The sequence below is a fragment of the Bombina bombina genome, chromosome 12, assembly GCF_027579735.1.
Source record: "Bombina bombina isolate aBomBom1 chromosome 12, aBomBom1.pri, whole genome shotgun sequence".
NCBI classification, from domain to species: domain Eukaryota; kingdom Metazoa; phylum Chordata; class Amphibia; order Anura; family Bombinatoridae; genus Bombina; species Bombina bombina.
In genome coordinates, this window is record NC_069510.1 from 69,993,611 (window position 1) to 70,017,552 (window position 23,942).

General features: G+C 37.6%; 1 protein-coding gene across 1 annotated transcript in view; it reads right to left on the bottom strand.

Annotated features, from left to right (window-relative positions):
- Positions 1 to 4,071: 4,071 nt before the first annotated feature.
- The window catches only part of EXD3 (exonuclease 3'-5' domain containing 3), an 849,727-nt gene continuing 829,856 nt past the window's right edge, over positions 4,072 to 23,942 (bottom strand). Inside the window, exon 21 of the mRNA XM_053695892.1 lies at positions 4,072 to 7,813. Within this exon, the coding sequence (XP_053551867.1) occupies positions 7,491 to 7,813 (323 nt within the window). The 3' untranslated portion in view covers positions 4,072 to 7,490. The remainder of the gene's footprint in view (positions 7,814 to 23,942) is intronic.

The window sequence follows — 23,942 nt, forward strand, 5'->3', positions numbered from 1 at the left end:
AATGTTTTCGGGGTATTACCCCCTTCTTCAGACATATAAAGGAAACATTTATGTCTGAAGAAGGGGGTAATACCCCAAAAATGTTCACTTAATAAAGGGTGATCACTGTCCAAGACCTCTCGCTTGCATAGAGAGAAATCACACAAAATCTTTGGAGCCTATTTTTTTAGCATTATATTATAATGTAGGTGTCTAAAATACTTTGAGGGACTTCACAGTACTGACGGTCATTGGGTCTAAGGTGTTATATCCCTATAATGTAATATAGCACCTATCTAGTGATAATGCGCTACACCTGTTTGTGGAACAAAAAAAACAAAAAAAAACCCAACAAGCGAAAACGACAGTATACAAACAGATTAGTACAGCTGCAAGTTACTCTCCATTTGAATCAATCTATCTTATGAATATTCTCTTCTTGGAGCTTAGAATGAGTCCTACTGTGAAGGATACCAGCATTACACAAATGCTTTAACCCTTTGATGACAGGGTTAATTTGTCTACATCGGAAAAACGTTCAGATATAAACAAATTGAAATCACACAATGATTCCAATGATGGGATCGGGTCAGGGGGGCGTCCCTATGATGCTAGGCATGCCCTCCAGACCGCAATCCCATCCTGGAAGTGCTGTTGGCTTCAGGACAGACAAAGACGGCACGGTTAGGACGGAATAGAACGTCATAACGGCGTTAAAAGGTTAAGAACCTTACAGTACAATAAATAAAAACAAAACAAGATTCCCTCTATAAAACAAACCAAGCTAACATGCAAAAAAAACAAACAAACTCTTAAAAACAGCTAAAGAGGTATAAAAGAAAAATGCTATAACCTTAGTTAGTATTGAAATAGGAGAAGCTAGTCTGAGGTGTAGGTGAAAAATCCTGATCAAGAACATCCCAGAAAAACAATAGCCACACCCTTGTTAGCATCTGCAAGATCCCCAAGACGCCATTCCTTTTATCCAGCAAGGTTACTTTACCAAAACAAACATGGAAATATTATATAAGTACAAACCTTTGCACACACAAAAAAATTAAACATTTCCAGGTGTTTCCTAAGTGTTGATATGTTTTTCCACATTGCTAGCCGCTTTTGTTTGATGTGTGAGATATCATGCATTGTGCACCTCACGCAACTATAGATGATAATGGTAGGAACTCCCACTACTGAAATCCTGGAAAAGATAGCTGACACTACACTCAATTAATTATACATTTTATTCAGGTCCCTCAGCAACCTCATAAGCATGTATAAACCTAGGTACCTTGGCAACCTCATAAAGATGTATAAACCTAGGTCTCCATCAGCAACCTCATGAGTGTGTATAAACCTAGGTCCTTCAGCAATCTCATGAGCGTGATAAACCTAGGTTTCTCGGCAACCTCATAAGCGTGTATAAACCTAGGTCCCTCAGCAACCTCATGAGCATCTATAAACCTAGGTCCCTCAGCAACCTCATGAGCAGCTATAAACCTAGGTCCCCCAGCAACCTCATGAGTGCCTATAAATCGAAGTCTCTCAGCAACCTCATGAGCATCTATAAATCGAGGTCATTCGGCAACCTCATGAGAGCTATAAATTGAGTTACCTCTGCAATCTCAGGACCGTCTACAAATCTACGTCCCTCTGCAACCTCATAAGCATCTACTAATCGAGATCCCTCGGCAACCTAATGACATCTATAAATCTAAGTCCCTTGGCAACAACATGAGCACAATGTCGAAATCCTTTTCTTTTTTTTTAAACGACAATTATACCAAGGAAATTAGACAAATTTGAATAGAACTGTAAAGTTGTTGACAATTGTATGCTCTATCTCAGGGGTGCCCACACTATTTTGTGTTGGGATCTACTTTTCAAATAACCAGCATAATGAGATCTACCCACTAAAAATGGGTCTGCTCCTTAGCTTACATTCCTGCCTTTTCAAATAAAGATGCCAAGAGAATGAAGAAAAAATGATAATAGGAGTAAATTAGAAAGTTGTTTAAAATTGCATGTTCTATATGATATATATATATATATATATATATATATATATATATATATATTTCATATATCCCTTTAAGGTTGCATGATTTAGCAACAAATGGATGTGCAAAAGCATAAAGATACAACAGATTAATCCTGACGACAAAAGTAGCACTGACTTTAATTTGGGTAAACAGGAGCAACCCCTTGTGCCATGTTACAAAACACTGCATTCAAATTACTGCCACTGACTCCCTTTACTTTGCACTGCGGGCTTGGCCTGATATGACCCAGTAAGGCTTACAATAATAAATTTCAATAGCGCGCCATGCAGACCATTTCTTACCGGCTTAACACGTTCATTTGCTAGATGTCAATCAGACTTGTTCCTTTAGCATAGCACAACAGCCTCTGCCTTTACTTTTTTTATCTATTGAGGCTTACCCTCCTAACAATACTATACCGCCATATCCATTGGTAGAGTACCCACTCAACCATGCTTTTGATAGGCCAATTGTGTTGTCGTTCAAAAATCAACTACATCGATTGGCTAAAATCAATGTCCCTCAAGATCTAATCATGTAGCACTTTTCGTGTCCGACCATCAGACTGTTGAAAGATATGCCCCTTCACACACTGCGGTAGATAAAGTGGTGTCCCTAGCAACCATACATTTACGACCCAGTGTTGAGATTGTGTAACTTGATCACATCATTTTGATCACATTGGCTGAGATCTACCAGCCGCATCTTTGGGATCTACTGGTAGATCCCTATCTACCTATTGGGCACCCCTGCTCTATCTGAATAATGAAAGATATATTTTGGATGTCATGTCTCTTTAAAGGGACACGGAACCCAATTTTTTTCTTTCAAGATTCAGATAGAGCATGACATTTTAAGCAACTTTCTAATTTACCCCTATTAACAATTTTTCTTTGTTCTCTTGCTATCTTTATTTTAAAAGCAGGAATGTAAATCTTAGCAGCCAGCCCATTTTAGGTTAAGCAAAATGGATAGCGCTTGGTTATTAGAGGCTTACATCTACCCACCAATAAGCAAGCATAACCCAGGTTCTCAACCAAAAATGGGCCGGCTCCTATGCATCACATTCCTGCTTTTTAAATAAAGATAGCAAGAGAACGAAGAAAAATTAATAATAGGAGTAAATTAGAAAGTTGCTTAAAATTGAATGATCTATCTGAATCATGAAAGAAAAAAAAAATGGGTTTAGTGTCCCTTTAAGTTTAAACTAGCTTATACATTAGGATGGTAAGTGTACAGGATTTGGATAACCTTTTAAATTTGTAAGATCAGGAACCAACCATCAACACAACACATATCCAGTATGCTATAGTAGGATAGATACTATTTTTAATAATAGATTTGCAGCTTCTTCCAAGTGAATCTGCAATGTTTGGTGAAAAATGAGGTGTAGATCACAGCACAAATCCTCTGCCTGCAGTCTTACCTTAAAGCTGGAATACTTTAATGAATAGATCATTGAATAAAGGTTAAAGGTGAGTCCATTTAGTAACATTCACACCAGCACTAGTAATGTTAAGAGTGACCTTTTTAGATGTGTTTTAGCATAGCCCCAGGGACACCAGGAATATAACAGCATGCCAGTAATTTGCCATCAGAAAGAAATTCTAACCCTATTATTAGATTCAAAATGTTTATTAAACAAAAAAATGCAAAATAGAATTCCCCATAAAATATTTAATTATGGATAATTACTTTGCAATGCAAATTCAATATTTATTTTGCTAGCTTTACCTGTATTTTAACTTTTATTAATTGGAGTTTTTTTTACTCTCCCTAGAGACAGAGAAGTGTTTTCCATGGAATGGTGAACGTTGATAACCGTACATGCTGCAAGGCGATTGGATGATATATACAGGATCTCATTTAAGGAAACTAAAATTCAAGGTTTGCTTACACGCGCACATTGCATCTATTTTGCATGCAGTTCTTTTACTATGCAGTGAATATAATATCTTATGCATTAATAAAAGAATTACTTTAATGCTCCTTTAAAGGGATATGAAACTCAAATTTTAAAAATCATACAAAATGAATAATTGAACTATTCACGCAGATTTATTTTTTTATTGTTAAGGTCCATCAACAATCGTAATAAGATTGCTCACCAAAAACATACAATTTGTATGTAAATTACACAGAAATAAATTGTACTAAATATGCACAAAGAAAATAGTAATTTAAGTACACTGGATGCGCAAAAAACATATGGAAATTCGTACTTTAGTACAAAATACAAACCGTAATAATTGCCTTTTCGTAAAATGGACGTTCCATGGACGTATATGAAATTGTCTCAAATCCTAGCGTAATTCTGTAAACATTTTCCCCCTACAGATCTCATTGTTTTTTTCTTGCAAATTAAAACTTGGGAAGCTTTAATCAAAATACTCAAAACACTAATTACTCTGAATGGAAAAGCTATGCATACAAAAATAACAGCAATTTTAAGGTACTGTGCACTAAAAACAGCGTAATTTGATTTCTATTAGGCGTAATATTAAAGTTTAAACGTACGCCGGGTTCTCTCTGTGTATTTTCGTCCGCCATTGCAAAATTTTACATAGCAGAGAGCTCTCTTTTTAAAAAAATAGAATTCCATGAAGGCTGCCCCTGCGAGTGTCGGCGTGGAAAACCACGTCTAGGCTCGCAAATTTTTTAGACTAAGTCTTAAGCCTTAGCGAGAAACCTTTGTTAAACTAGATAAATAGCATCATAGAATAAAAATTGTACATTGCTTTTTTTCTTTTTTTGTATCCCCTTTTTTTAATAATAAAAAAGCAAGTGCGCTCAGGGTGTGCAAAAACGTGAAATGTAGAGATTTGAGAAATGATAAAAAGCAGTATTTTGTATTCTTATCAGTTGCCACAGATCTCTTATACCAATGGAAACCTTTCAATTCCCCTACTATGTGCAACAATGAATAGAGAGGACACAATATTATGTGTCATTGGAGGACTTTAATTACCTTAAAAACAATCAATCATTTTGTTTCGTCAAATGCTTACCATATGGGGACGCCCAAAGACATTCTCTTGTCAATTTGTCATAATCTTTCTACTATATGGGGAAAAGTGATAGCGTATGTTCTTTTTAGATCGGTTTTCATTTATTTCTCTACCATTTCACTGACAGTTGAAGGCTGAATTGTATGGGTTGGTTTTAAAGGGATATTTAAACAGTGCTCCTTTAGGGGGAAAACAAAAAAGTTAAATCAAAGTAAGTATAAAAAGAAACCGCAAACTTTTCTGTTTTCTTGCTAAACGAGCACTTCAAATTCTCAGTGAATAAAAGGTAAAATCCTTTTAAAATGATGAATAATACATATTGCAATAATTTCCTAAGGCTTAGTGCTGTTGTTTAGAACAATAATGAAACAGACTGTTTATATCTTTAAATTTGCCGTACGTATATCTTTTAAAATGTGTTTTATTGTCTTTAAATTTGTTTTGTATGGTTACAACGTCTAAAAATATAATAAAGAGAGAAAAAACAGATCACATTCTATACACATAAATTGATAAAAATGTATCTCTCACTTAAAGAGACAGTAAAGTCATAATTAGACATTTATGATTTAGACAGAGCAAACAATTTTAAACAACTTTCCAATTTACTTCTATTTAATTTGCTTCCTTCTCTTGTTATCCTTAGCTAAAAAGTTTATCTAGGTAAGCTCGGAAGCAGCAAAGAACTTAGGTTCTAGCTGCTGATTGGTGGCTGCATATATATAACGATGGTCATTGGCTCACCCATGTGTTCAGTTAGAAACCAGTGCATTGCTGCTCCTTCAACAAATGATACCAAGAGAATGAAGCAAATTTGATAATAGAAATAAACTGGAAAGTTGTTTAAAATTGTATGTTCTGCCTAAATCATGAAAGAAAAATATAAAGGGAAGTCAAAAGTAAGCATACAATATATAAAAAAAAATCAATGTTACTTCTATTGTCAAATTTACATCCCAAGATGCTTAGGCACTCTGAACTCCAGTCGAGCATCATGGGAAATGTAGTTCTGAAGCATCTGGAGTGCCAAGGTTCCCTATCACTGTACTACACGGTGTTGAAAGTCAGCTTCTTTTGATAAAAGTATACAAGGTAAGTTCGAGAGTGTGCACATCTTGAGCACAATGTGGGTGCAGTGTCAATTCTAGCGTTCATGATCCTGTCTATCAGCTCCCATTTTATTTTTTTTATTTTTTTAAGGGACGTGAAACCCAAAAAATTTCTGTCATGATTCCAATAGAGAATATAATTTTGAACATTCCAATTTACTTCTATTATCTAATTTGCCCAATTCTTTAGCTATCCTCTGTTGAAGAAATAGCAATGCACATGAGTGAGCCAATCACACAAGGCATCTATGTGCAACCACCAATCGGCAGCTTTTTAAATATGCTTTTCCACTAAGGATATCAAGAGAATGAAGCAAATTAGATAATAGAAGTAAATTGGAAAGTTGTTTAAAATTGCATGCTCTATCTAAATCATACAAGAAAAAAAATTGGGTTTCACGTCCCTTTAAATCAGAGCAAACACAATTCCAATGATAACACCATTTCTGTATTAGAAAATAAGATTGTATCGAATCATAGCGGTTAGCGGAAAAGTCACCAAAAAACGTTGGACAGCATCAACTTCACAATCACAATTCAACTAGCCACAAATTATCTAATAAATATCGACAACAAAATTAACACATTGCCTTCAAAGTCAAAAGCACTTGACAAATGATCAACAACGCACAGGACGAACGATAACATACATCTGATAAAACAGGACAACGAGCTGCGCATGCACGGACAAGAAAACCAAGATGCCAACAAGTCGATGGCTATTTTTGATGACATGTCAAAATTCAAATAATACACTACATGTATAACATTGTTATATGCAATGCTGCCGTTTGGCGCTCAAGACGCGTCAGTGCTCACATAGAAAAGAGCAAGGTCTTACTAAAATGATGCACTCTATCTGAAGAATCCCGAACGTTTCATTCTGTCTTCCACGTCCCTTTAAATTTTTATCTATTTAAAATTAATTTGAAAATTTTGAAATAAAAATAGCAATTATCTTCAGAAAAGTTAACTTTGTATCCTTAAAAAGCTTTGCAACATGAAATTCATTCAGCCCTCTTAGTTTTTTATTTTCATTTTTTGTTTTTATAATATACAAGCTTTGCAGTCTGATTTTGATTTTCAATTAAATAAAATGGTTCTAAGCTTTAAAGGTAAAATATTTGTCTAAAATCATTACAGTTGAACACAGAAGTTAAAAGAAATATTTCATATTACAGTATTTGAAAAACATCACAAAATTTAAAGTAAACATGCACTTAAATAGTTTGTCAAGATATAAATCAGCAAATTGTAAATACAAAAGACATTCACTTTCATTAAAAAAGAAAACAAAAAAAATGATCTCTAATAATGTTTCTTCTTCGAGCAGAGCAGACAATGGAACCCAAAATTTAATCGTCATGAGATTTCTCTGTGGTACTGATCTGGTAGAAATATTCTCCAGTGTTCTGGAGAATTTCCTGAAATTGGGCGACAACTCGTCCAAAATGGGAGCCTTCCCAGAAGACCTTGCCACATTGGCTACAGCAGAAAAACAAGTCAATTTTCTCTAGAAGACCAGGTGGAATGGATTCTAGTTGGAGTTTGGCTCCGCTGGGTAATGTGAGGGATTCTAGAGAAAATCCCATCTCCTTTACCCATGCAAAGCTTTGTATTTCCACTGGCGTTTTTGATTGGCTGGCAGATGTTGGGGTACGAGCTGCATTGTAAGGATCTGTGGAAACACATAGGGAGGACATCATTATGAACCAGAGATCAAAGCAAAACGGCAAAGTGAAAAATTAAAGAAATAGTAAACAGTAAATAGAACAATGCATTCAAATATTAGCCTGAGAATAACGTCTTCTGCAATATTGGTGCTGCCGATCCCTCTCAAGGCCGTAATCAAAAATTTGCAGAGTTTTGTAGCACAATTCTTTGACGTCTCTGTAATAGGGGGAGAACCCTCTAATAGTGTAATATCGGGAGGAAGTATATAAAAAAATATTTTTGAAGTATTTTTATGATCTTGAAAAAGGAAATTGTGGTCAGTGAAACGCGTAGAGCTTGTTTTATGATTAAAGGGAGAGTCTACACCAGAATTGTTATTGTTTTAAAAGATAGATAATCCCTTTATTACCCATTCCCTAGTTTTGCATAACCAACACAGTTATATTAATACACTTTTTACCTCTGTGATTATCTTGTATCTAAGCCTCTGCAAACTGCCCCCTTATTTCAGTTCTTTTGACAGAGATTCATTTTAGCCAATCACTGCTGGCTCTTAGGAACTCCATGTGCGTTAGCACAGTGTTAGCTATTTGACACACATGAACTAACACCTTCTAGTGGTGAAAAACTGTCAAAATGTCCTGAGAGAAGAGGCGGCCTTCAATGGCTTAGAAAATAGCATATGAACCTCTTTGGTTTAGCTTTCAACTAAGAATACCAAGAGAACAAAGCAAAATTGGTGATAAAAGTAAAGTGAAATTTTTTTAAAATGACATGCCCTATCTGAAAAATGAAAGTTTATTTTGTACTAGACTGTCCCTTTAAAGCTTTTTATTGGAATAAAGCTTTTTAAAATATTTTCACTACATCCTGATGCTTATTGAGACTTCTGGATGTGTTTTTGGTGAAAACCGTGTGAAATAAAAACGCCATTAAATACTTCCTCTGCGAGTATATTCCATTTAGTGTCCAAAAATGCTCTAGCAATATTACTCTATTGGTTGCTTTTCCCCCTATTACAGAGACACAGAAGAATTACACTTCCAAATGGTGGCACATTTTGATTGAAATCTTGAGAGAGATCGGCAAGAGAAATTTTAGATCGGATAATAAAAAAAGACTGAGGCAGGGCCGGGGGGAAATACATTTTTTGCCATCTTTGTATATTTTTTTAAAGGGACAGTCAAGTCCAAAAAAAACTTTCATTTTTCAAATAGGGCATGTAATTTTAAACAACTTTCCAATTTACTTTTATCAACAATTTTGCTTTGTTCTCTTGGTATTCTAGTTGAAAGCAAACCTAGGAAGGCTCATATGATAATTTCTAAGCCCTTGAAGGCCGCCTCTATTTTATTTACTTTTCACAGCTCATGTAGGCCATATAGATTGCATTGTGATCACGCCCGTGGCTAGTGGCAGACACTGAACTAATTGGCTAAAATGCAAGTCAATAGATAATAACTAAAAGTCATGTGATTAGGGGCGGTCAGAAGATGCTTAGATACAAGTTAGTCACAGAAGTAAAAAGTGTATTAATATAACAGTGTTGGTTTTGCAAAACTGGGGAATGGGTAATAAAGGGGTTATCTATCTTTTTAAACAACAAAAATTCTGGTGTTGACTGTCCCTTTAAATTAGATTTTGCTGAGAATAATATGTAGATTATTTTTTTTTAAATGTAATTAGTTATTTAAACATTGAAGAAATAAACCATTAGTATAACTTTATATAAAACAGTGGACACAGCCATGTTGTTACCTAGGATTCCTTTATCTTATCTCTTTTGCTGAGGACAGTTAGGTACAAATATAAAGGAGTCGCTATGAACAATGGCTGTGTAGAATATAGCAGTGACAAAAGGACTTTAAACCCTTTGAGATAGTAACCGTTATAAATTAGCTCATAAAGTAATTAAGTGGCTTCCGCAGAAGAACTGGCTGTAAAATCGAGGATAACTAAGTTACAACATGGCGGTGCCTGTTACTTTATAGAAATACAGGGGAACTAGAAAGCTCAACGTTTTAAGAGTGAAATTACAGGAAAAGGAGACGCAATAAATAATAAAAGTGCTTTAACGAGGCAAAATTAGACATTTTATCAGGCTGGTTGAAAATTATGCTGAAAATGAAATCAGTCATAAAGTGCTTAATAATGTAAAGTAAAAATGTAATGTATTTTTGTTATTTATTTTCTCTCTCTCTCCCTTAGAGAGTGTATCCCTTTGCCATGTTTTGTATGTATTTCCTAGCAAAGCCACAGCTGATTAGAACCACCTTTACTAGAGTGTCTGTTTGGAACTGTCAGATCTCTGTGGCTCCAGTATAGTACTTTAACTTTGTGTCTAACCCCTTCACGGGAGTTAAAAATACATAGACTTGCAGGGTTCGCATTGCTAGAATTACATTATCTAACAAATTATAATGTCATTTTTGCACCACAATGTCCCTTTAAAGGTACATTTAATGTAAACAATAAAATGATCTATTTTTAGTCTTGAATCCATCTATTTTTATTCTTAAACAACCTCCTTTATTTTACTACTGTTTAAAAAAATACAAACCCCGAAGCTAATTTTACTAAAAATAAAAAATTTAAAATTACATAAAAAAATAAACAAAGCTATCCAAAATAAAAAAATAAATATAAACTAATACCCCTATAAAAATAAAAAATCCCCCCCAAATAATAACACCCCCTAATCTAATACTAAACTACCAATAGCCCTTAAAAGGGCCTTTTGTAGAGCATTGCCCTAAGTTAAATAGCTTTTACTTCAAAAAATTACCAATTACCCCCTAACAGTAAAACTCCCCCCCCAACCCACCCCCCAAAATAAAATAACCTAACACTAAAAAAACTAAACTACCCATTGCCCCTAAAGGGGCATTTGTATGGGCATTGCCCTTAAAAGGGCATTCAGCTCTTTTACTGCCCTTAAAAGGGCAATCAGCTCTTTTACAGCCCATTAAATCCCTAATCTTAAAAATAAAAAACCCCAGAAAAATAAAAAAATAAATCCTAAAACTAAGCCCCAAATAGGTACTCACCGTTCCTGAAGTCCGACGGAGAAGGTCTTCTTCCATGTGGCTCCATCATCTTCTATCTTCATCCTGTGCGAAGGCGGTGCGGAGCAGTCTTCACCGATGCGCGGATCCGGAGCGGCGGTCCTCAGCGGCGTGGAGGCTCCTCTTCATCCGATCTCTGGCGTACACTAAAAGTTGAATGGAAGGTACCACAATCAATTTGGGGTACCTTGCATTCCTATTGGCTGAAATTTTGAAATCAGCCAATAGGATTAGAGCTACTGAAATACTATTGGCTGTTCAAATCAGCCAATAAGGTTTCAGTAGCTCTCATCCTATTGGCTGATTTCAAAATTTCAGCTAATAGGAATGCAAGGTACCCCAATGAATATGGGGTACCTTGCATTCAATCTTCAGTGTGCAACGGCCGATTGCATGAAGAGGAGCCTCCACACCGTTGAGGACCGCCGCCGCTTAAGACCGCCACTGAGGATCCGTGCATCGGGAAAGCCAGCTCCACACCTCCGCTCTGCGCCACGTTTGCTCCAGATTAAAATAGAAGATGATGGAGCCGCCTGGAAGAAAACCTTCTCCGCCGGACTTCAGGAACGGTGAGTACCTATTTGGAGCTTAGTTTTAGGATTTTTACTTTATTTTTTAATATTAGGAATTTCATTGGGCAGTAAAAGAGCTGAATGCCCTTTTAAGGGCAATGCCCATACAAATGCCCCTTTAGGGGCAATGGGTAGTTTAGTTTTTTTGTTTTGCTTTTTTTTACTGTTAGGGGGGACTTAGTATTTTTTTAACCCCTTAATGACCGAGGACGTGCAGGGTACGTCCTCAAAAAAAAAGGCAGTTAACGCCTGAGGACGTACCCTGCACGTCCTCGGTGTGGAAAGCAGCTGGAAGCGATCCTGCTCGCTTCCAGCTGCTTTCCGGTTATTGCAGTGATGCCTCGATATGGAGGCATCCTGCAATAACCTTACATGGCCATCCGATGCTGAGAGAGCCACTCTGTGGCCCTCTCTGCCCCGGACATCGATGGCCGGTATCGTTGGTGGGTGGGAGCCGACTTGGGAGGCGGGTGGGCGGCCATCGGTGTGCCGTGTGACGTCAAGGGGGGCGGGATCGGGGGCGGGACCGCGGGCGCGTGCACGGGGCGGGAGCGGGTGGGAACCGCTACACTACGGAAAATGGTTATAAAGTAAAATGTTAAATGTAGCCTAAGCACACAAAAAAAAGCACAAAAAGAGATCGTGAGAGGGGTGGGGGGTTGGTTTTGTGTGGGGGGAAGCTACACTACAGAAAAGTTTAAAAAATGTCAAACAAAAACATTTTTTCTTCTAAACTGGGTACTGGCAGACAGCTGCCAGTACCCAAGATGGCGCCCATTAAGTTAGAGTGGGAGGGTTATAGAGCTGTTTGGGGGGATCAGTGAGGTTGGGGGCTAAGGGGGGATAGTACATAGCAGCATATGTAAATATGCTTTTAAAAAAACACCAAAAAAACCAAATATAGCTTTTATTTTAGTACTGGCAGACTTTCTGCCAGTACTTAAGATGGCGGAGACAATTGTGGGGTAGGGGAGGGAAGAGAGCTGTTTGGGAGGGATTAGGGGGTCTGATGTTTCAGGTGGGAGGCTGAGCTCTACACTAAATCTAATATTAACCCTGCAAGCTCCCTACAAGCTACCTAATTAACCCCTTCACTGCTAGCCATAATACACGTGTGATGCGCAACGGCATTTAGCGGCCTTCAAAATACCAAAAAGCAACGCCAAAGCCATATATGTCTGCTATTTCTGAACAAAGGGGATCCCAGAGAAGCATTTACAACCATTTGTGCCATAACTGCACAAGCTGTTTGTAAATGATTTCAGTGAGAAACCTAAAATTGTGAAAAATTTCACGTTTTTTTTTAATTTGATCGCATTTGGCGGTGAAATGGTGGCATGAAATATACCAAAATGGGCCTAGATCAATACTTGGGGTTGTCTACTACACTACACTAAAGCTAAAATTACCCCAAAAAGCTCCCTACATGCTCCCTAATTAACCCCTTCACTGCTGGGCATAATACACGTGTGGTGCGCAGTGGCATTTAGTGGCCTTCTAATTACCAAAAAGCAACACCAAAGCCATATATGTCTGCTATTTCTGAACAAAGGGGATCCCAGAGAAGAATTTACAACCATTTGTGCCATAATTGCACAAGCTGTTTGTAAATAATTTCAGTGAGAAACCTAAAGTTTGTGAAAAAATTTGTGAAAAAGTGAACGATTTTTTTTATTTGATCGCATTTGGCGGTGAAATGGTGGCATGAAATATACCAAAATGGGCCTAGATCAATACTTTGGGTTGTCTACTAAAAAAAAATATATACATGTCAATGGATATTCAGAGATTCCTGAAAGATATTAGTGTTCTAATGTAACTAGCGCTAATTTTGAAAAAAAAATGGTTTAGAAATAGCAAAGTGCTACTTGTATTTATGGCCCTATAACTTACAAAAAAAGCAAAGAACATGTAAACATTGGGTATTTCTAAGCTCAGGACAAAATTTAGAAACTATTTAGCATGAGTGTTTTTTGGTGGTTGTAGATATGTAACAGATTTTGGGGGTCAAAGTTAGAAAAAGTGGGTTTTTTTTCAATTTTTCCTCATATTTTATAATTTTTTATAGTAAATTATAAGATATGATGAAAATAATGGTATCTTTAGAAAGTCCATTTAATGGCGAGAAAAATGGTATATAATATGTGTGGGTACAGTAAATGAGTAAGAGGAAAATTACAGCTAATCACAAACACTGCAGAAATGTAAAAATAGCCTTGGTCCCAAACGGACAGAAAATGGAAAAGTGCTGTGGTCATTAAGGGATTAAACATAAAAGAGCTGTTTAACTTAGGGCAATGCCCTACAGAAGGCCCTTTTAAGGGATATTGGTAGTTTAGTTTAGATTAGGGAGTGTTTTTATTTTGGGGGGCTTTTTTATTTTCATAGGGATTCGGTTTAATTTTTTTTATTTTTGATAATTTTGTTCATTTTTTTTCTGTAATGTTAGACTTTTTTATTTTTTTGTAATGTTACATTAATTTTTTGTAATTTAATGTTAGGATTTTTTATTTTAAGTGTAATTTAGTAGTAATTGGGGTTAATTTAGCAGGTGTTAGGTTAGGGGGCTTAGTAATTAAATTAGTTATTTGCGTTGTGGGGGGTTGGCGGTTTTAGGAGTTAACAGGTTAATTAGGTTTATTGCGATGTGTGGGTTTGTCGGTTTAGGGGTTAATAGTATAATTAGTTGGCGTTGTAGGGTTTGGCAGTTTAGGGGTTAATATTGTAATTTATTTAGCTGGCATTGTGGGGTTTGGCGGTGTAAGGGTTAGGTAGTTTCTGTTGTGGGAGTTTAGCGATTTAAGGGTTAGTTTTTTTTTCTTAATACTTTGTGTGGGTGGCTACTTTTTTTTAATACTTTGTGCAGGCGGTTAGGTTTTTTTCTTAATACTTTGTGAGGGTGGTTTTTTTATTTTTTTATTTATTGCGGGCATTTAAGTGTTTTTTACGTATTTCATGTGGGCGGTTCCGTGTTTTTTTCCAAAAATGGCAGGGTGGTGAAATAATTATTATGGCTGCCTCGTGCAGCCAACATTCCTTTGAGGATGCGTGCGCAACTGGCGACAGACACGGTACAAATGCGATTATAGCTATAGAAATGTTTTTCTCCTACAAAGGGGTAAAAATTCATAATAAAAATTTTGCTCCTGTGCATTTCACATGAGGAAACAGATAATGAGCCAATCAGAAGCAAGTGTACATGCATATGACCAAATTAATGACTGAATCCTTATCACATGCAGAATGGGGGTGTTCTAGAAGTGCAGTTTTGTCAACATGCTTAATCCTTGTGAAGATGTTAAAGCTATAGTAAAAGAAGAGAATGGAGCAATGTTTTACACTAGAATACCCCTTTAATGCACTACTTTTATATCCCTTTAAAGGAACACTAAAGTCAAAAGTAACCTTTCATGATTCAGATAGACTACGCAATTTTAAAGAACTTTCCAATTCACCTGTATTATCAAATGGTATACAATATTTTTATATGCACACATTCTGAGGCACCAGCTCCTACTGAGCATGTGCAAGATTCACAAAATATACGTATATATGCATTTGTGATTGGCTGATGCTGTCATATGATGTGTGTGGGGGGTAACTAACTTTAAAATTTGTCAGAATAAAAATCTACTTATTTAAAATTTGGACTACGCGTTTTGCATTGTCTTTTTATTAGGCATTTGTTGATTATGCAATTCTACTATATCTAATGCTCCTTTAAACAATCTGATTAGGGCATAACATAGATTTGTTTTATTTTCTAACAATATATTAAGCATCTTAAACTGAAAATTAATCTTGTAAAGACTCATTTGTACAACTCAAAGGGATATTAACCCCTTCACGTTATTAGGACTTTCCAAGCCATCCTAACAGTGCTGGGCTTTAAGGCAGTTAGGACGGCATGTAATGTCCTACCTTATATGGCGTCCTGCAGCCTCCCCCTTTCATGAAATCAAGAATCGAACAGGTGGGGGGGGGTGTAAGCAACATAAGCAGTGCCACATGATCCGATCCCATTCTTGGAATCAGGTGCTCATTTAGTAAAAACAAATACAGTATCACAGTAAACATAAAAGAAACAGATTGTGTAAAAACAGCAAACAACTTACTTGTTTTCTGAAAAAGGGGAGCACTTAGAAATTCTCAATGCAGCCACTGCCCTCGGGGAAATGAGAGCTAACGTGTTTGCCACTTAGGTTGCATTCTGCCTCTTCTGAGCATGGGCAAATCTGACTCCCTTTTTAACTAGTATTCATTTAATACTATATCAGCTCATGTTACTCAAGAAGATTTATGACATCAAGCTAAATATGCCTTCCTGTAAAGACCCCAGCCCCCTTGTAGGGCTGTGACAGAAAGTAATGGACACTGCACAAATGAAATAAAAAAAATAAAAAAAACGGTAAAATGAATTTCAAATTATGAATACATATTGCAATGATTATATTAAATAAAAGCCACTGCTTAGTGTTTTTTTATTACGACAATGAAACAGACTGTTTAACATCCCTTAAACCAAATCTACCTACCTACCTCCAATTGTAAGCAAGGCCCCATTTCCTTGTGAAGTCACGCTGAGAGCCAACGCTACCACTCAAGAAAATCTCTTTTGGGAAAGCAGCCAAGAGTATAAATCTGAAGCATTGTTCAGTCACTGACCATTGTTTCTTGACCTTCTGCACACTTTAAAGAATGTTTGGTATTTTGAGTTTTCCTTTCCCTCCCAACCCCCCCCCCCACCAAAAGACATCTCAACTCTGCGTGCCAGACTGCGACGTCATTAAGACAAGATAGCCTGGTATTCATATGCTGCTAAAATCTGTAAGCTAACTTTGATAATGGAAAGGTTAGATTGTACTAATTTAATTATTGTGCACGGATAAAATATATCTAAATCATTAACTTCTTCAGGAGAATTACATTTTGGTTTTAATGTCTAACATTTTAATAATGTGTAGTAAAAAAAATAATAATAATGCACTTTTATTCTCCATTTTAGCACTGACCAACTTGTCTAACAAATGGGTGACAGCAGCTCCATATTTAACAAACCTTAAAAGAAGATACAAGCGCTAATATGTTATAGCATTTTGTGATTGTACTATTGCTTTGTATTTAACTGTGTTTAAAAGGGTTTTAACACCTATTAAAAGTCAGCTCCAGCGCAGCAATGTACTACTGTGAGCTAGCTAAACACATCTGGTGAGTCAATGACAAATCAGCAGCTAGCTCTTCAAATCTGAAGAAAAATAAAATAGCAATTTTCTGGAAAAACTGATTTTGAAGAAATGTTTCTATACGTTTGATTATGAATTAAAAGGACATGATACTGTTAGTGTGAAATATCACATGAACATGAAATATCACAAACATTTCTATCTAAAAAAGGGAGATATTTTACCTTAAAATGTCTTCAGTTCACAATAGTAAGTGCTCTGTGGACAGTTATACTTCAGGTACTGTCCAGCTGCATGTTGAAAGAAATAAAAATGCCACAAGATTTCATAGTAAACTTCCTTAAACTGAGTAGGAAAATAACATGACTGTGCCTGAACATGCCAGATACACGCTCTCCTGCAAGTCCAGGGTCTAGCATCCTGATTGGCTGCTTATTGTCCCTTTACAATGGGAAGTGGCTACTGAGAAAATTTTGAGGAAACCTATCTTCTTTTTTTACAGTCATGCGGCATCACTTTCAAGTGCTTCAACATTTTAGTATCATGTTCCTTTAAAAGGTCACTAAAGTCAAAATTAAACTTTCATGATTCAGATTGGCGCATGCAATTTTAAGACACTTTTATATCACACTTCTGAGGAATCAGCTACTACTGAGCATATGCAAGAGTTCACAGTGTTTACGTATGTGGTTTGTGGTTGGCTGGTGGATGTCACATGATAAAGGAGGCTAGCAAAAATTTGGCAGAGACAAATGCACTGCTCACATACAATTCCAAATAAGTACTATTGTGTTGTCTTTTTATTACGCACATGTCTATTATGAAATTCATCTGTATTTAATGGGCAATGTGTTGGATCATCTCAGCTAAGCAAATGTATTCATGGGCATATTTCAACATTTTTACGTGGAGGGGGGGGGGGAGCGAATAAAACACTCCAAATAAAATAATATCAGTGGCAAATGTGCATTGGTTCACATGAGATGCACATTGAGAGATAAAGATATTAACCCACCCCACCACACACACACTCGGACACCCATGGTTGTATGTATATGCAAAACAGGCTCTTTTCAGTCCACCCTACCTCATCTGGTAGGTTTTATTGTAATATCCATAGCTGTATTTTTGTGTGTGAGATAGACTACAAGTTGTATTTACTTATCAATGTACCATGCAGTGTACGGTCTTATTGAAGTATATTTAAATTACTAAATGGAAAAGGGTTGTCTGTATGTATTAATTTTAAAATTGGTGTAAAAAAACAAGTTTTGAGAGCAATGGTTCTTTAAAGGGACATGAAACTCAAATGTTTTATTTCATGATTCAGATAAAGCATTTTAAACAACGTTCCAATTTACTTCTATTGTCAGATTTTTCTTTTTTTTTTTTTTTTTGCAATTCTTTTTTTTTTTTTTTTATACTTTTATTTATATATAATCAACAGCGTATGTCAAACAAATAGCAAATCAAAATACAATTCTTTGCACCACGCAGGGCCAAAATCCACAAAAAATAATATAACGTAGCAAGATACAAAAAAAAATTATTGCATAACTCTATAGATTAGCCATCCTTACATATTGCCCAAAGCGGGTTTTCTAAATAATAACATACATTGCTGTATTTTTTAAGGAGTTTTTACACATCAAAATTAACAAAACCAACAAATAATCAAGTCACAGATTTTGCTTTAAGTAGCAGCAATGTATTACGTAGGTACTAGCTTGAACCGTCAGGTGAGCCAATGACAAGAGACATATGTGCAGCCACCAATCAGCAGCTAGGTCCCACTAGTGGATTGCTGATACTGAGCCTACTTAAGTATTCTTTTCAACAAAGGATTCCAAGAGTATGAAGTAAATTGCATAATAGAAGTAAATGAGAAAGTTGTTCAAAACGACATGCTATTTGTGAATTTTGGGTTTCATAACCCTTTAATTATCATCATCAGGGCGGGCACACAGTAAGATGTAGAAGCAAGGCAGGATTGGCCTACCAGTATACCAAAAGATTTCCCGGTGGGCTGCAGCAGCTGGGGCTGGGAAGCTACAATTTAAAGGGGTGATTTTGTTGTATAACCTTTCTTGTTTTCTCATCTTCACTGTACTTATTAAAGGGACAGGCTAGTCAAAAATTAAAATGTCATGATTCAGATAGGGAATGTAATTTTAAACAACTTTTCAATTTACTTTTATCAGCAAATATGCTTTGTTATCTTGGTATTCTTAGTTGAAAGCTAAACCTACTGTAGGTAGCTCATATACTAATTTCTATGCCTTTGAAAGCCCGCCTTTTATCTGAATGCATTTGACAGTTTGTTCACAGTTAGAGGGCGTTAGTTTGTGTGTGCCAAATAGATGACATTGTGCTCATGCCCGTGGAATTACATAAGACAGGGCACTGATTGACTAAAATGCAGTCTGTCAAAAGACGTGAGATAAGGGGGTAGTCTGCATAGGCTAGATACAAGGTAATCACAGAGGAAAAAACAGAATTTATGTTACCTGATAAAATTACTTTCTCCAACGGTGTGTCCGGGTCCACGGCGTCATCCTTACTTGTGGGATATTCTCTTCCCCAACAGGAAATGGCAAAGAGCCCAGCAAAGCTGGTCACATGATCCCACCTAGGCTTCCGCCTACCCCAGTCATTCGACCGACGTTAAAGAGGATATTTGCATAGGAGAAACCATATGTTACCGGGTGACTGTAGTTAAAGAAAATAAAATTATCAGACCTGATTAAAAAAACCAGGGGCGGGGCCGGTGGACCGGACACACCGTTGGAGAAAGTAATTTATCAGGTAAACATAAATCTGTTTTCTCCAACATAGGTGTGTCCCGGTCCACGGCGTCATCCTACTTGTGGGAACCAATACCAAAGCTTTAGGACACGGATGAAGGGAGGGAGCAAATCAGGTCACCTAAATGGAAGGCACCACGGCTTTGCAAAACCTTTCTCCCAAAAATAGCCTCAAAGAAGCAAAAGTATCAAATTTGTAAAATTTAGAAAAAGGTGTGCAGTGAAGACCAAGTCGCTGCCTTACATATCTGATCAACAGAAGCTCGTTCTTGAAGGCCCATGTGGAAGCCACAGCCCTAGTGGAGTGAGCTGTGATTCTTTCAGAGGCTGCCGTCCGGCAGTCCTCATAAGCCAATCGGATAATGCTTTTAATCCAGAAGGAGAGAGAGGTAGAAGTTGCTTTTTGACCCTCTCCGTTTACCAGAATAAACAACAAACAAAGACAAAGTTTGTCTGAAATCCTTAGAAGCTGCTAAGTAAAATTTGAGAGCACGAACTACATCCAAGTTGTGCAACAAACGTTCCTTCTTTGAACTGGATTAGGGACACAAAGAAGGAACAACTATCTCCTGGTTAATGTTTTTGTTAGAAACAACTTTTGGAAGAAAACCAGGTTTAGTACGCAAAACCACCTTATCGGCATGGAACACCAGATAAGGAGAAGAACACTGCAGAGCAGATAATTCTGAAACTCTTCTAGCAGAAGAAATTGCAACCAAAAACAAAACTTTCCAAGATAATAACTTAATATTCAACGGAATGTAAGGGTTCAAACGGAACCCCCTGAAGAACCTGAAAGAACTAGGTTGAGACTCCAAGGAGGAGTCTAAATTTTGTAAACAGGCTTGATTCTAACCAGAGCCTGAACAAAGGGCTAGAACATCTGGCACAGCTGCCAGCTTTTTGTGAAGTAACACAGACAAGGGCAGAAATCTGTCCCATCAAGGAACTTGCAGATAATCCTTTTTCCAATCCTTCTCGAAGGAAGGATAGACTCTTAGGAATCTTAACCTTGTCCCAAGGGAATCCTGCAGATTCACACCAACAGATATACCAAATTATGTGGTAATTTTTCTGGTTACAGGGCTTTCAGGCCTGAACAAGAGTATTAATAACAGAATCTGAGAACCCTCGCTTTGATAAGATCAAGCGTTCAAGTCTCCAATCAGTCAGCTGGAGTGGGTCCGAACGGACCTAGAACAAGAAGGTCTCTCAAAGGTAGCTTTCCATGGTGGAGCCGATGACATATTCACCAGATCTGCATACCAAGTCCTGCGTGGCCACGCAGGAGCTATCAAAATCACCGACGCCCCTCTCTGATTGATCCAGGCTTACCAGCCTGGGGATGAGAGGAAACGGCGTGAACACATAAGCTAGTTGAAGGGTCCAGGTGCTACTAGTGCATCCACTAAGCCGCCTTGGGATCCCTGGATCTGTACCCGTAGTAAGGAACTCTGAAGTTCTGACTAGAGGCCATCAGATCCATGTCTGAATGCCCCACGGTTGAGTGACTTGGGCAAAGATTTCCGGATGGAGTTCCCACTCCCCCGGATGCAATGTCTGACGACTCAGAAAATCCGCTTCCCAATTTTCCACTCCTGGGATGTGGATAGCAGTGGAATCTGCTTTGCTGAGACCCAACCAAGCCCAAAGGGGAATACAATACCAAATGATGCCTTCAGAAAGACTTTTCTATGTATCAGAGCTCCACACACATGCAGCTGCATGCCATGCTGTCCTCAAAAACAAGTGCGCCATAACCGGCGCGAAAATGAGGCTCTGACTATGATTAGGGAAAGCCCCTAAAGAATAAGGTGTCTAAAAACAGTGCCTGCCGATATAATCATATCAAAAATACCCAGATTAAATGATTCCTCAAGGCTAAATATCGATTTAGCCCAGAAAAAGTCCTACAGTCTAATAAGCCCTTGTGAAGCCCTATTACTATCTTAATAAACATGGCTTTACCGGATCCCATAGGGAAAATGACAGCTTCCAGCATTACATCGTCTTGTTAGAATGTGTCATACCGCAAGCGGTAAGAGACTGCACACTGTTCCCCCAACTGAAGTTAATTGCTCCTCAACAGTCCTGTGTGGAACAGCCATGGAGTTTAGTTACGGTGCTAAAATCATTTCCTCATACAAACAGAAATCATCATCTCTTTTCTGTTTCTGAGTAAATAGTACATACTCAGCACTATTTTAAATAACAAACTCTTGATTGAATAATAAAAACTACAGTTAAACACTAAAAAACTCATAATCCTATCTCCGTGGAGATGTTGCCTGTACAACGGCAAAGAGAATGACTGGGGTAGGCGGAGCCTAGGAGGGATCATGTGACCAGCTTGCTGGTCTCTTTGCCATTTCCTGTTGGGGAAGAGAGATATCCCACAAGTAAGGATGACGCCGTGGACCGGACACACCTATTTGGAGAAAAGTATATAATTATAACCGTGTGGTTATGCAAACTGGGGGAATGGTTGGTTAATAAAGGGATTATCTATCTTTTTAAAACGATAAAAATTCTGGGAGTAAAGAGGTCCCTTTAAACACATATAATAGGGCTGGCGATATAGGAAAAAATGAATATGGCCAAGAATATCCGATTTTAATCGCGATTTTTAAAAAATAACTGGTTAAAACATACAGTTTCAATAAAAAATGCATTAAACTGTACAGAATCTACCATACAGACGTACAGTATGATTATGAGGTCACATATAGGGTGTAAAGGGTAACAAACAGGAAGTACAGTAGATTATGATGTACTATATAGGGGCTATAGGCACCATATAGACAGATATACAGTAGGATTATGAGGTCACATATAGGGGGTATATGTGGGATTATGATGTAATATATAGGGGCTATAGGCACCATATAGACAGATATACAGTAGGATTATAAGGCCACATATAGGGGGTATAGGCACTATATAGACATAAATACAGTGGGATTATGATGTAAAAATATAGGGGATATAGGCACCATATAGAGAGAAGTACAGTAGGTTTATGTTGTAATATATAGGGGTATAGGCACCATATAGACAGAAGTACAGTGGGATTATGATGTAATATATAGGAGGAGGTATAGGCACCATATAGACAGATGTACAGTAGGATTTAAGGTCACATATAGGGGGTATAGGTACTATACAGACAGACATACAGTGGGCAGCATGGAGCAGTGTAGCGCTAATGAATGATGAGTGAGGGGGCCCGCACACACTGTATACTCTCACAAAACCTTCCCCTGCGCACCTCTTTACAGGCACCCACCCCGCTGCTGACATCACCACTCGGTGTCCAAGGAAGAAACAACAAAGACCTCGCCAGCGTCCTGCCATTACCACGGCAACCGCATACATCTCACAAGATTAGCGGCTAGCGTTCCCAGTAGAGCGGGCGCCCTCTTGCTGTGCGTGAGTGCAGGCTGTAGGTACTAGTGTCATGTGATTCCTTGTAGTGCTCCTCGGGACTCCACTTGCTGTCTCTGTGGCGATAATCTTTTCTAAGGAGTCCGTGTCCCAGTACACTACTGTAGATTTTACCGCAAAAGCGTTCAAGCCTCCCTGGCATCCTTTGCGCGTAGAAGTGCCATCACCTCGATGGACACACAATCCTGATTTTGTACTCTCAGGTCACATTTATTCTTTTTATCCCGCTGGCAGCCAGAGCACACACTCACAGATAGAAGTTTTTTTTTAAACTGCATACCCTGGCGATTTCATATTGCGATTAATCGCATCATGTGATTAATCGTGCAGCCCTAACATATAAAATTGATTATTGTTTCTTACAGAGGTGTGAAGTAAAATGTAGTTTTTAGATAGAGAACTGAACAATTAATTAAACCTTGCTGGGGCATTCCCTTTAATGCAAGAGCACTCGATTTACAAATTGACTTTGGTGGCTTTAAGGTTTTATTTACTAAATCATGTATCACTGTTGTAGGCTGCCTATATAACAACAATCCGGGATTTTTTTAAAATACAAAAATATAATTTAAAAATATATTTTTTTTTTGGGGGGGGGGGAGTAACTCAATAATCCCCTTTAAGGTGAGCGCATTATACGACTCAACGGAAAATTGGGTTGGTCTTCATTTTTTCCAGGGCTGCTTTTTATTCCCAGTCCGACCCTGCTTAGAGGGGCCAACACCGAACTTATTAAATAATGAAGCATTCACGTATGTGACCATCTACAAACATCACTATAGAAAGAGGAGTGAGCACAAAGGGAACGGGCAGCCATTATGTAGAGGGGGGAGGGGCTAATGTCCCCCTGCCCCACCCTGGAGGAGCCTATGTCTATTACGCATATGAAAGGAGCAGCATTTAAACCTGTAGATAGTATGTTAAGGTTTTAGTATAGGTTGAGTTGCTTTCTTTTGGGTGAAATGATAAGGACAATATCCCTTTAAAGGAGCATTGTAGGCAGAATATAAAGGGGATGGAAATGAACAGAGCATACAATGGTATTCTGTGTTGACGGAGATACCT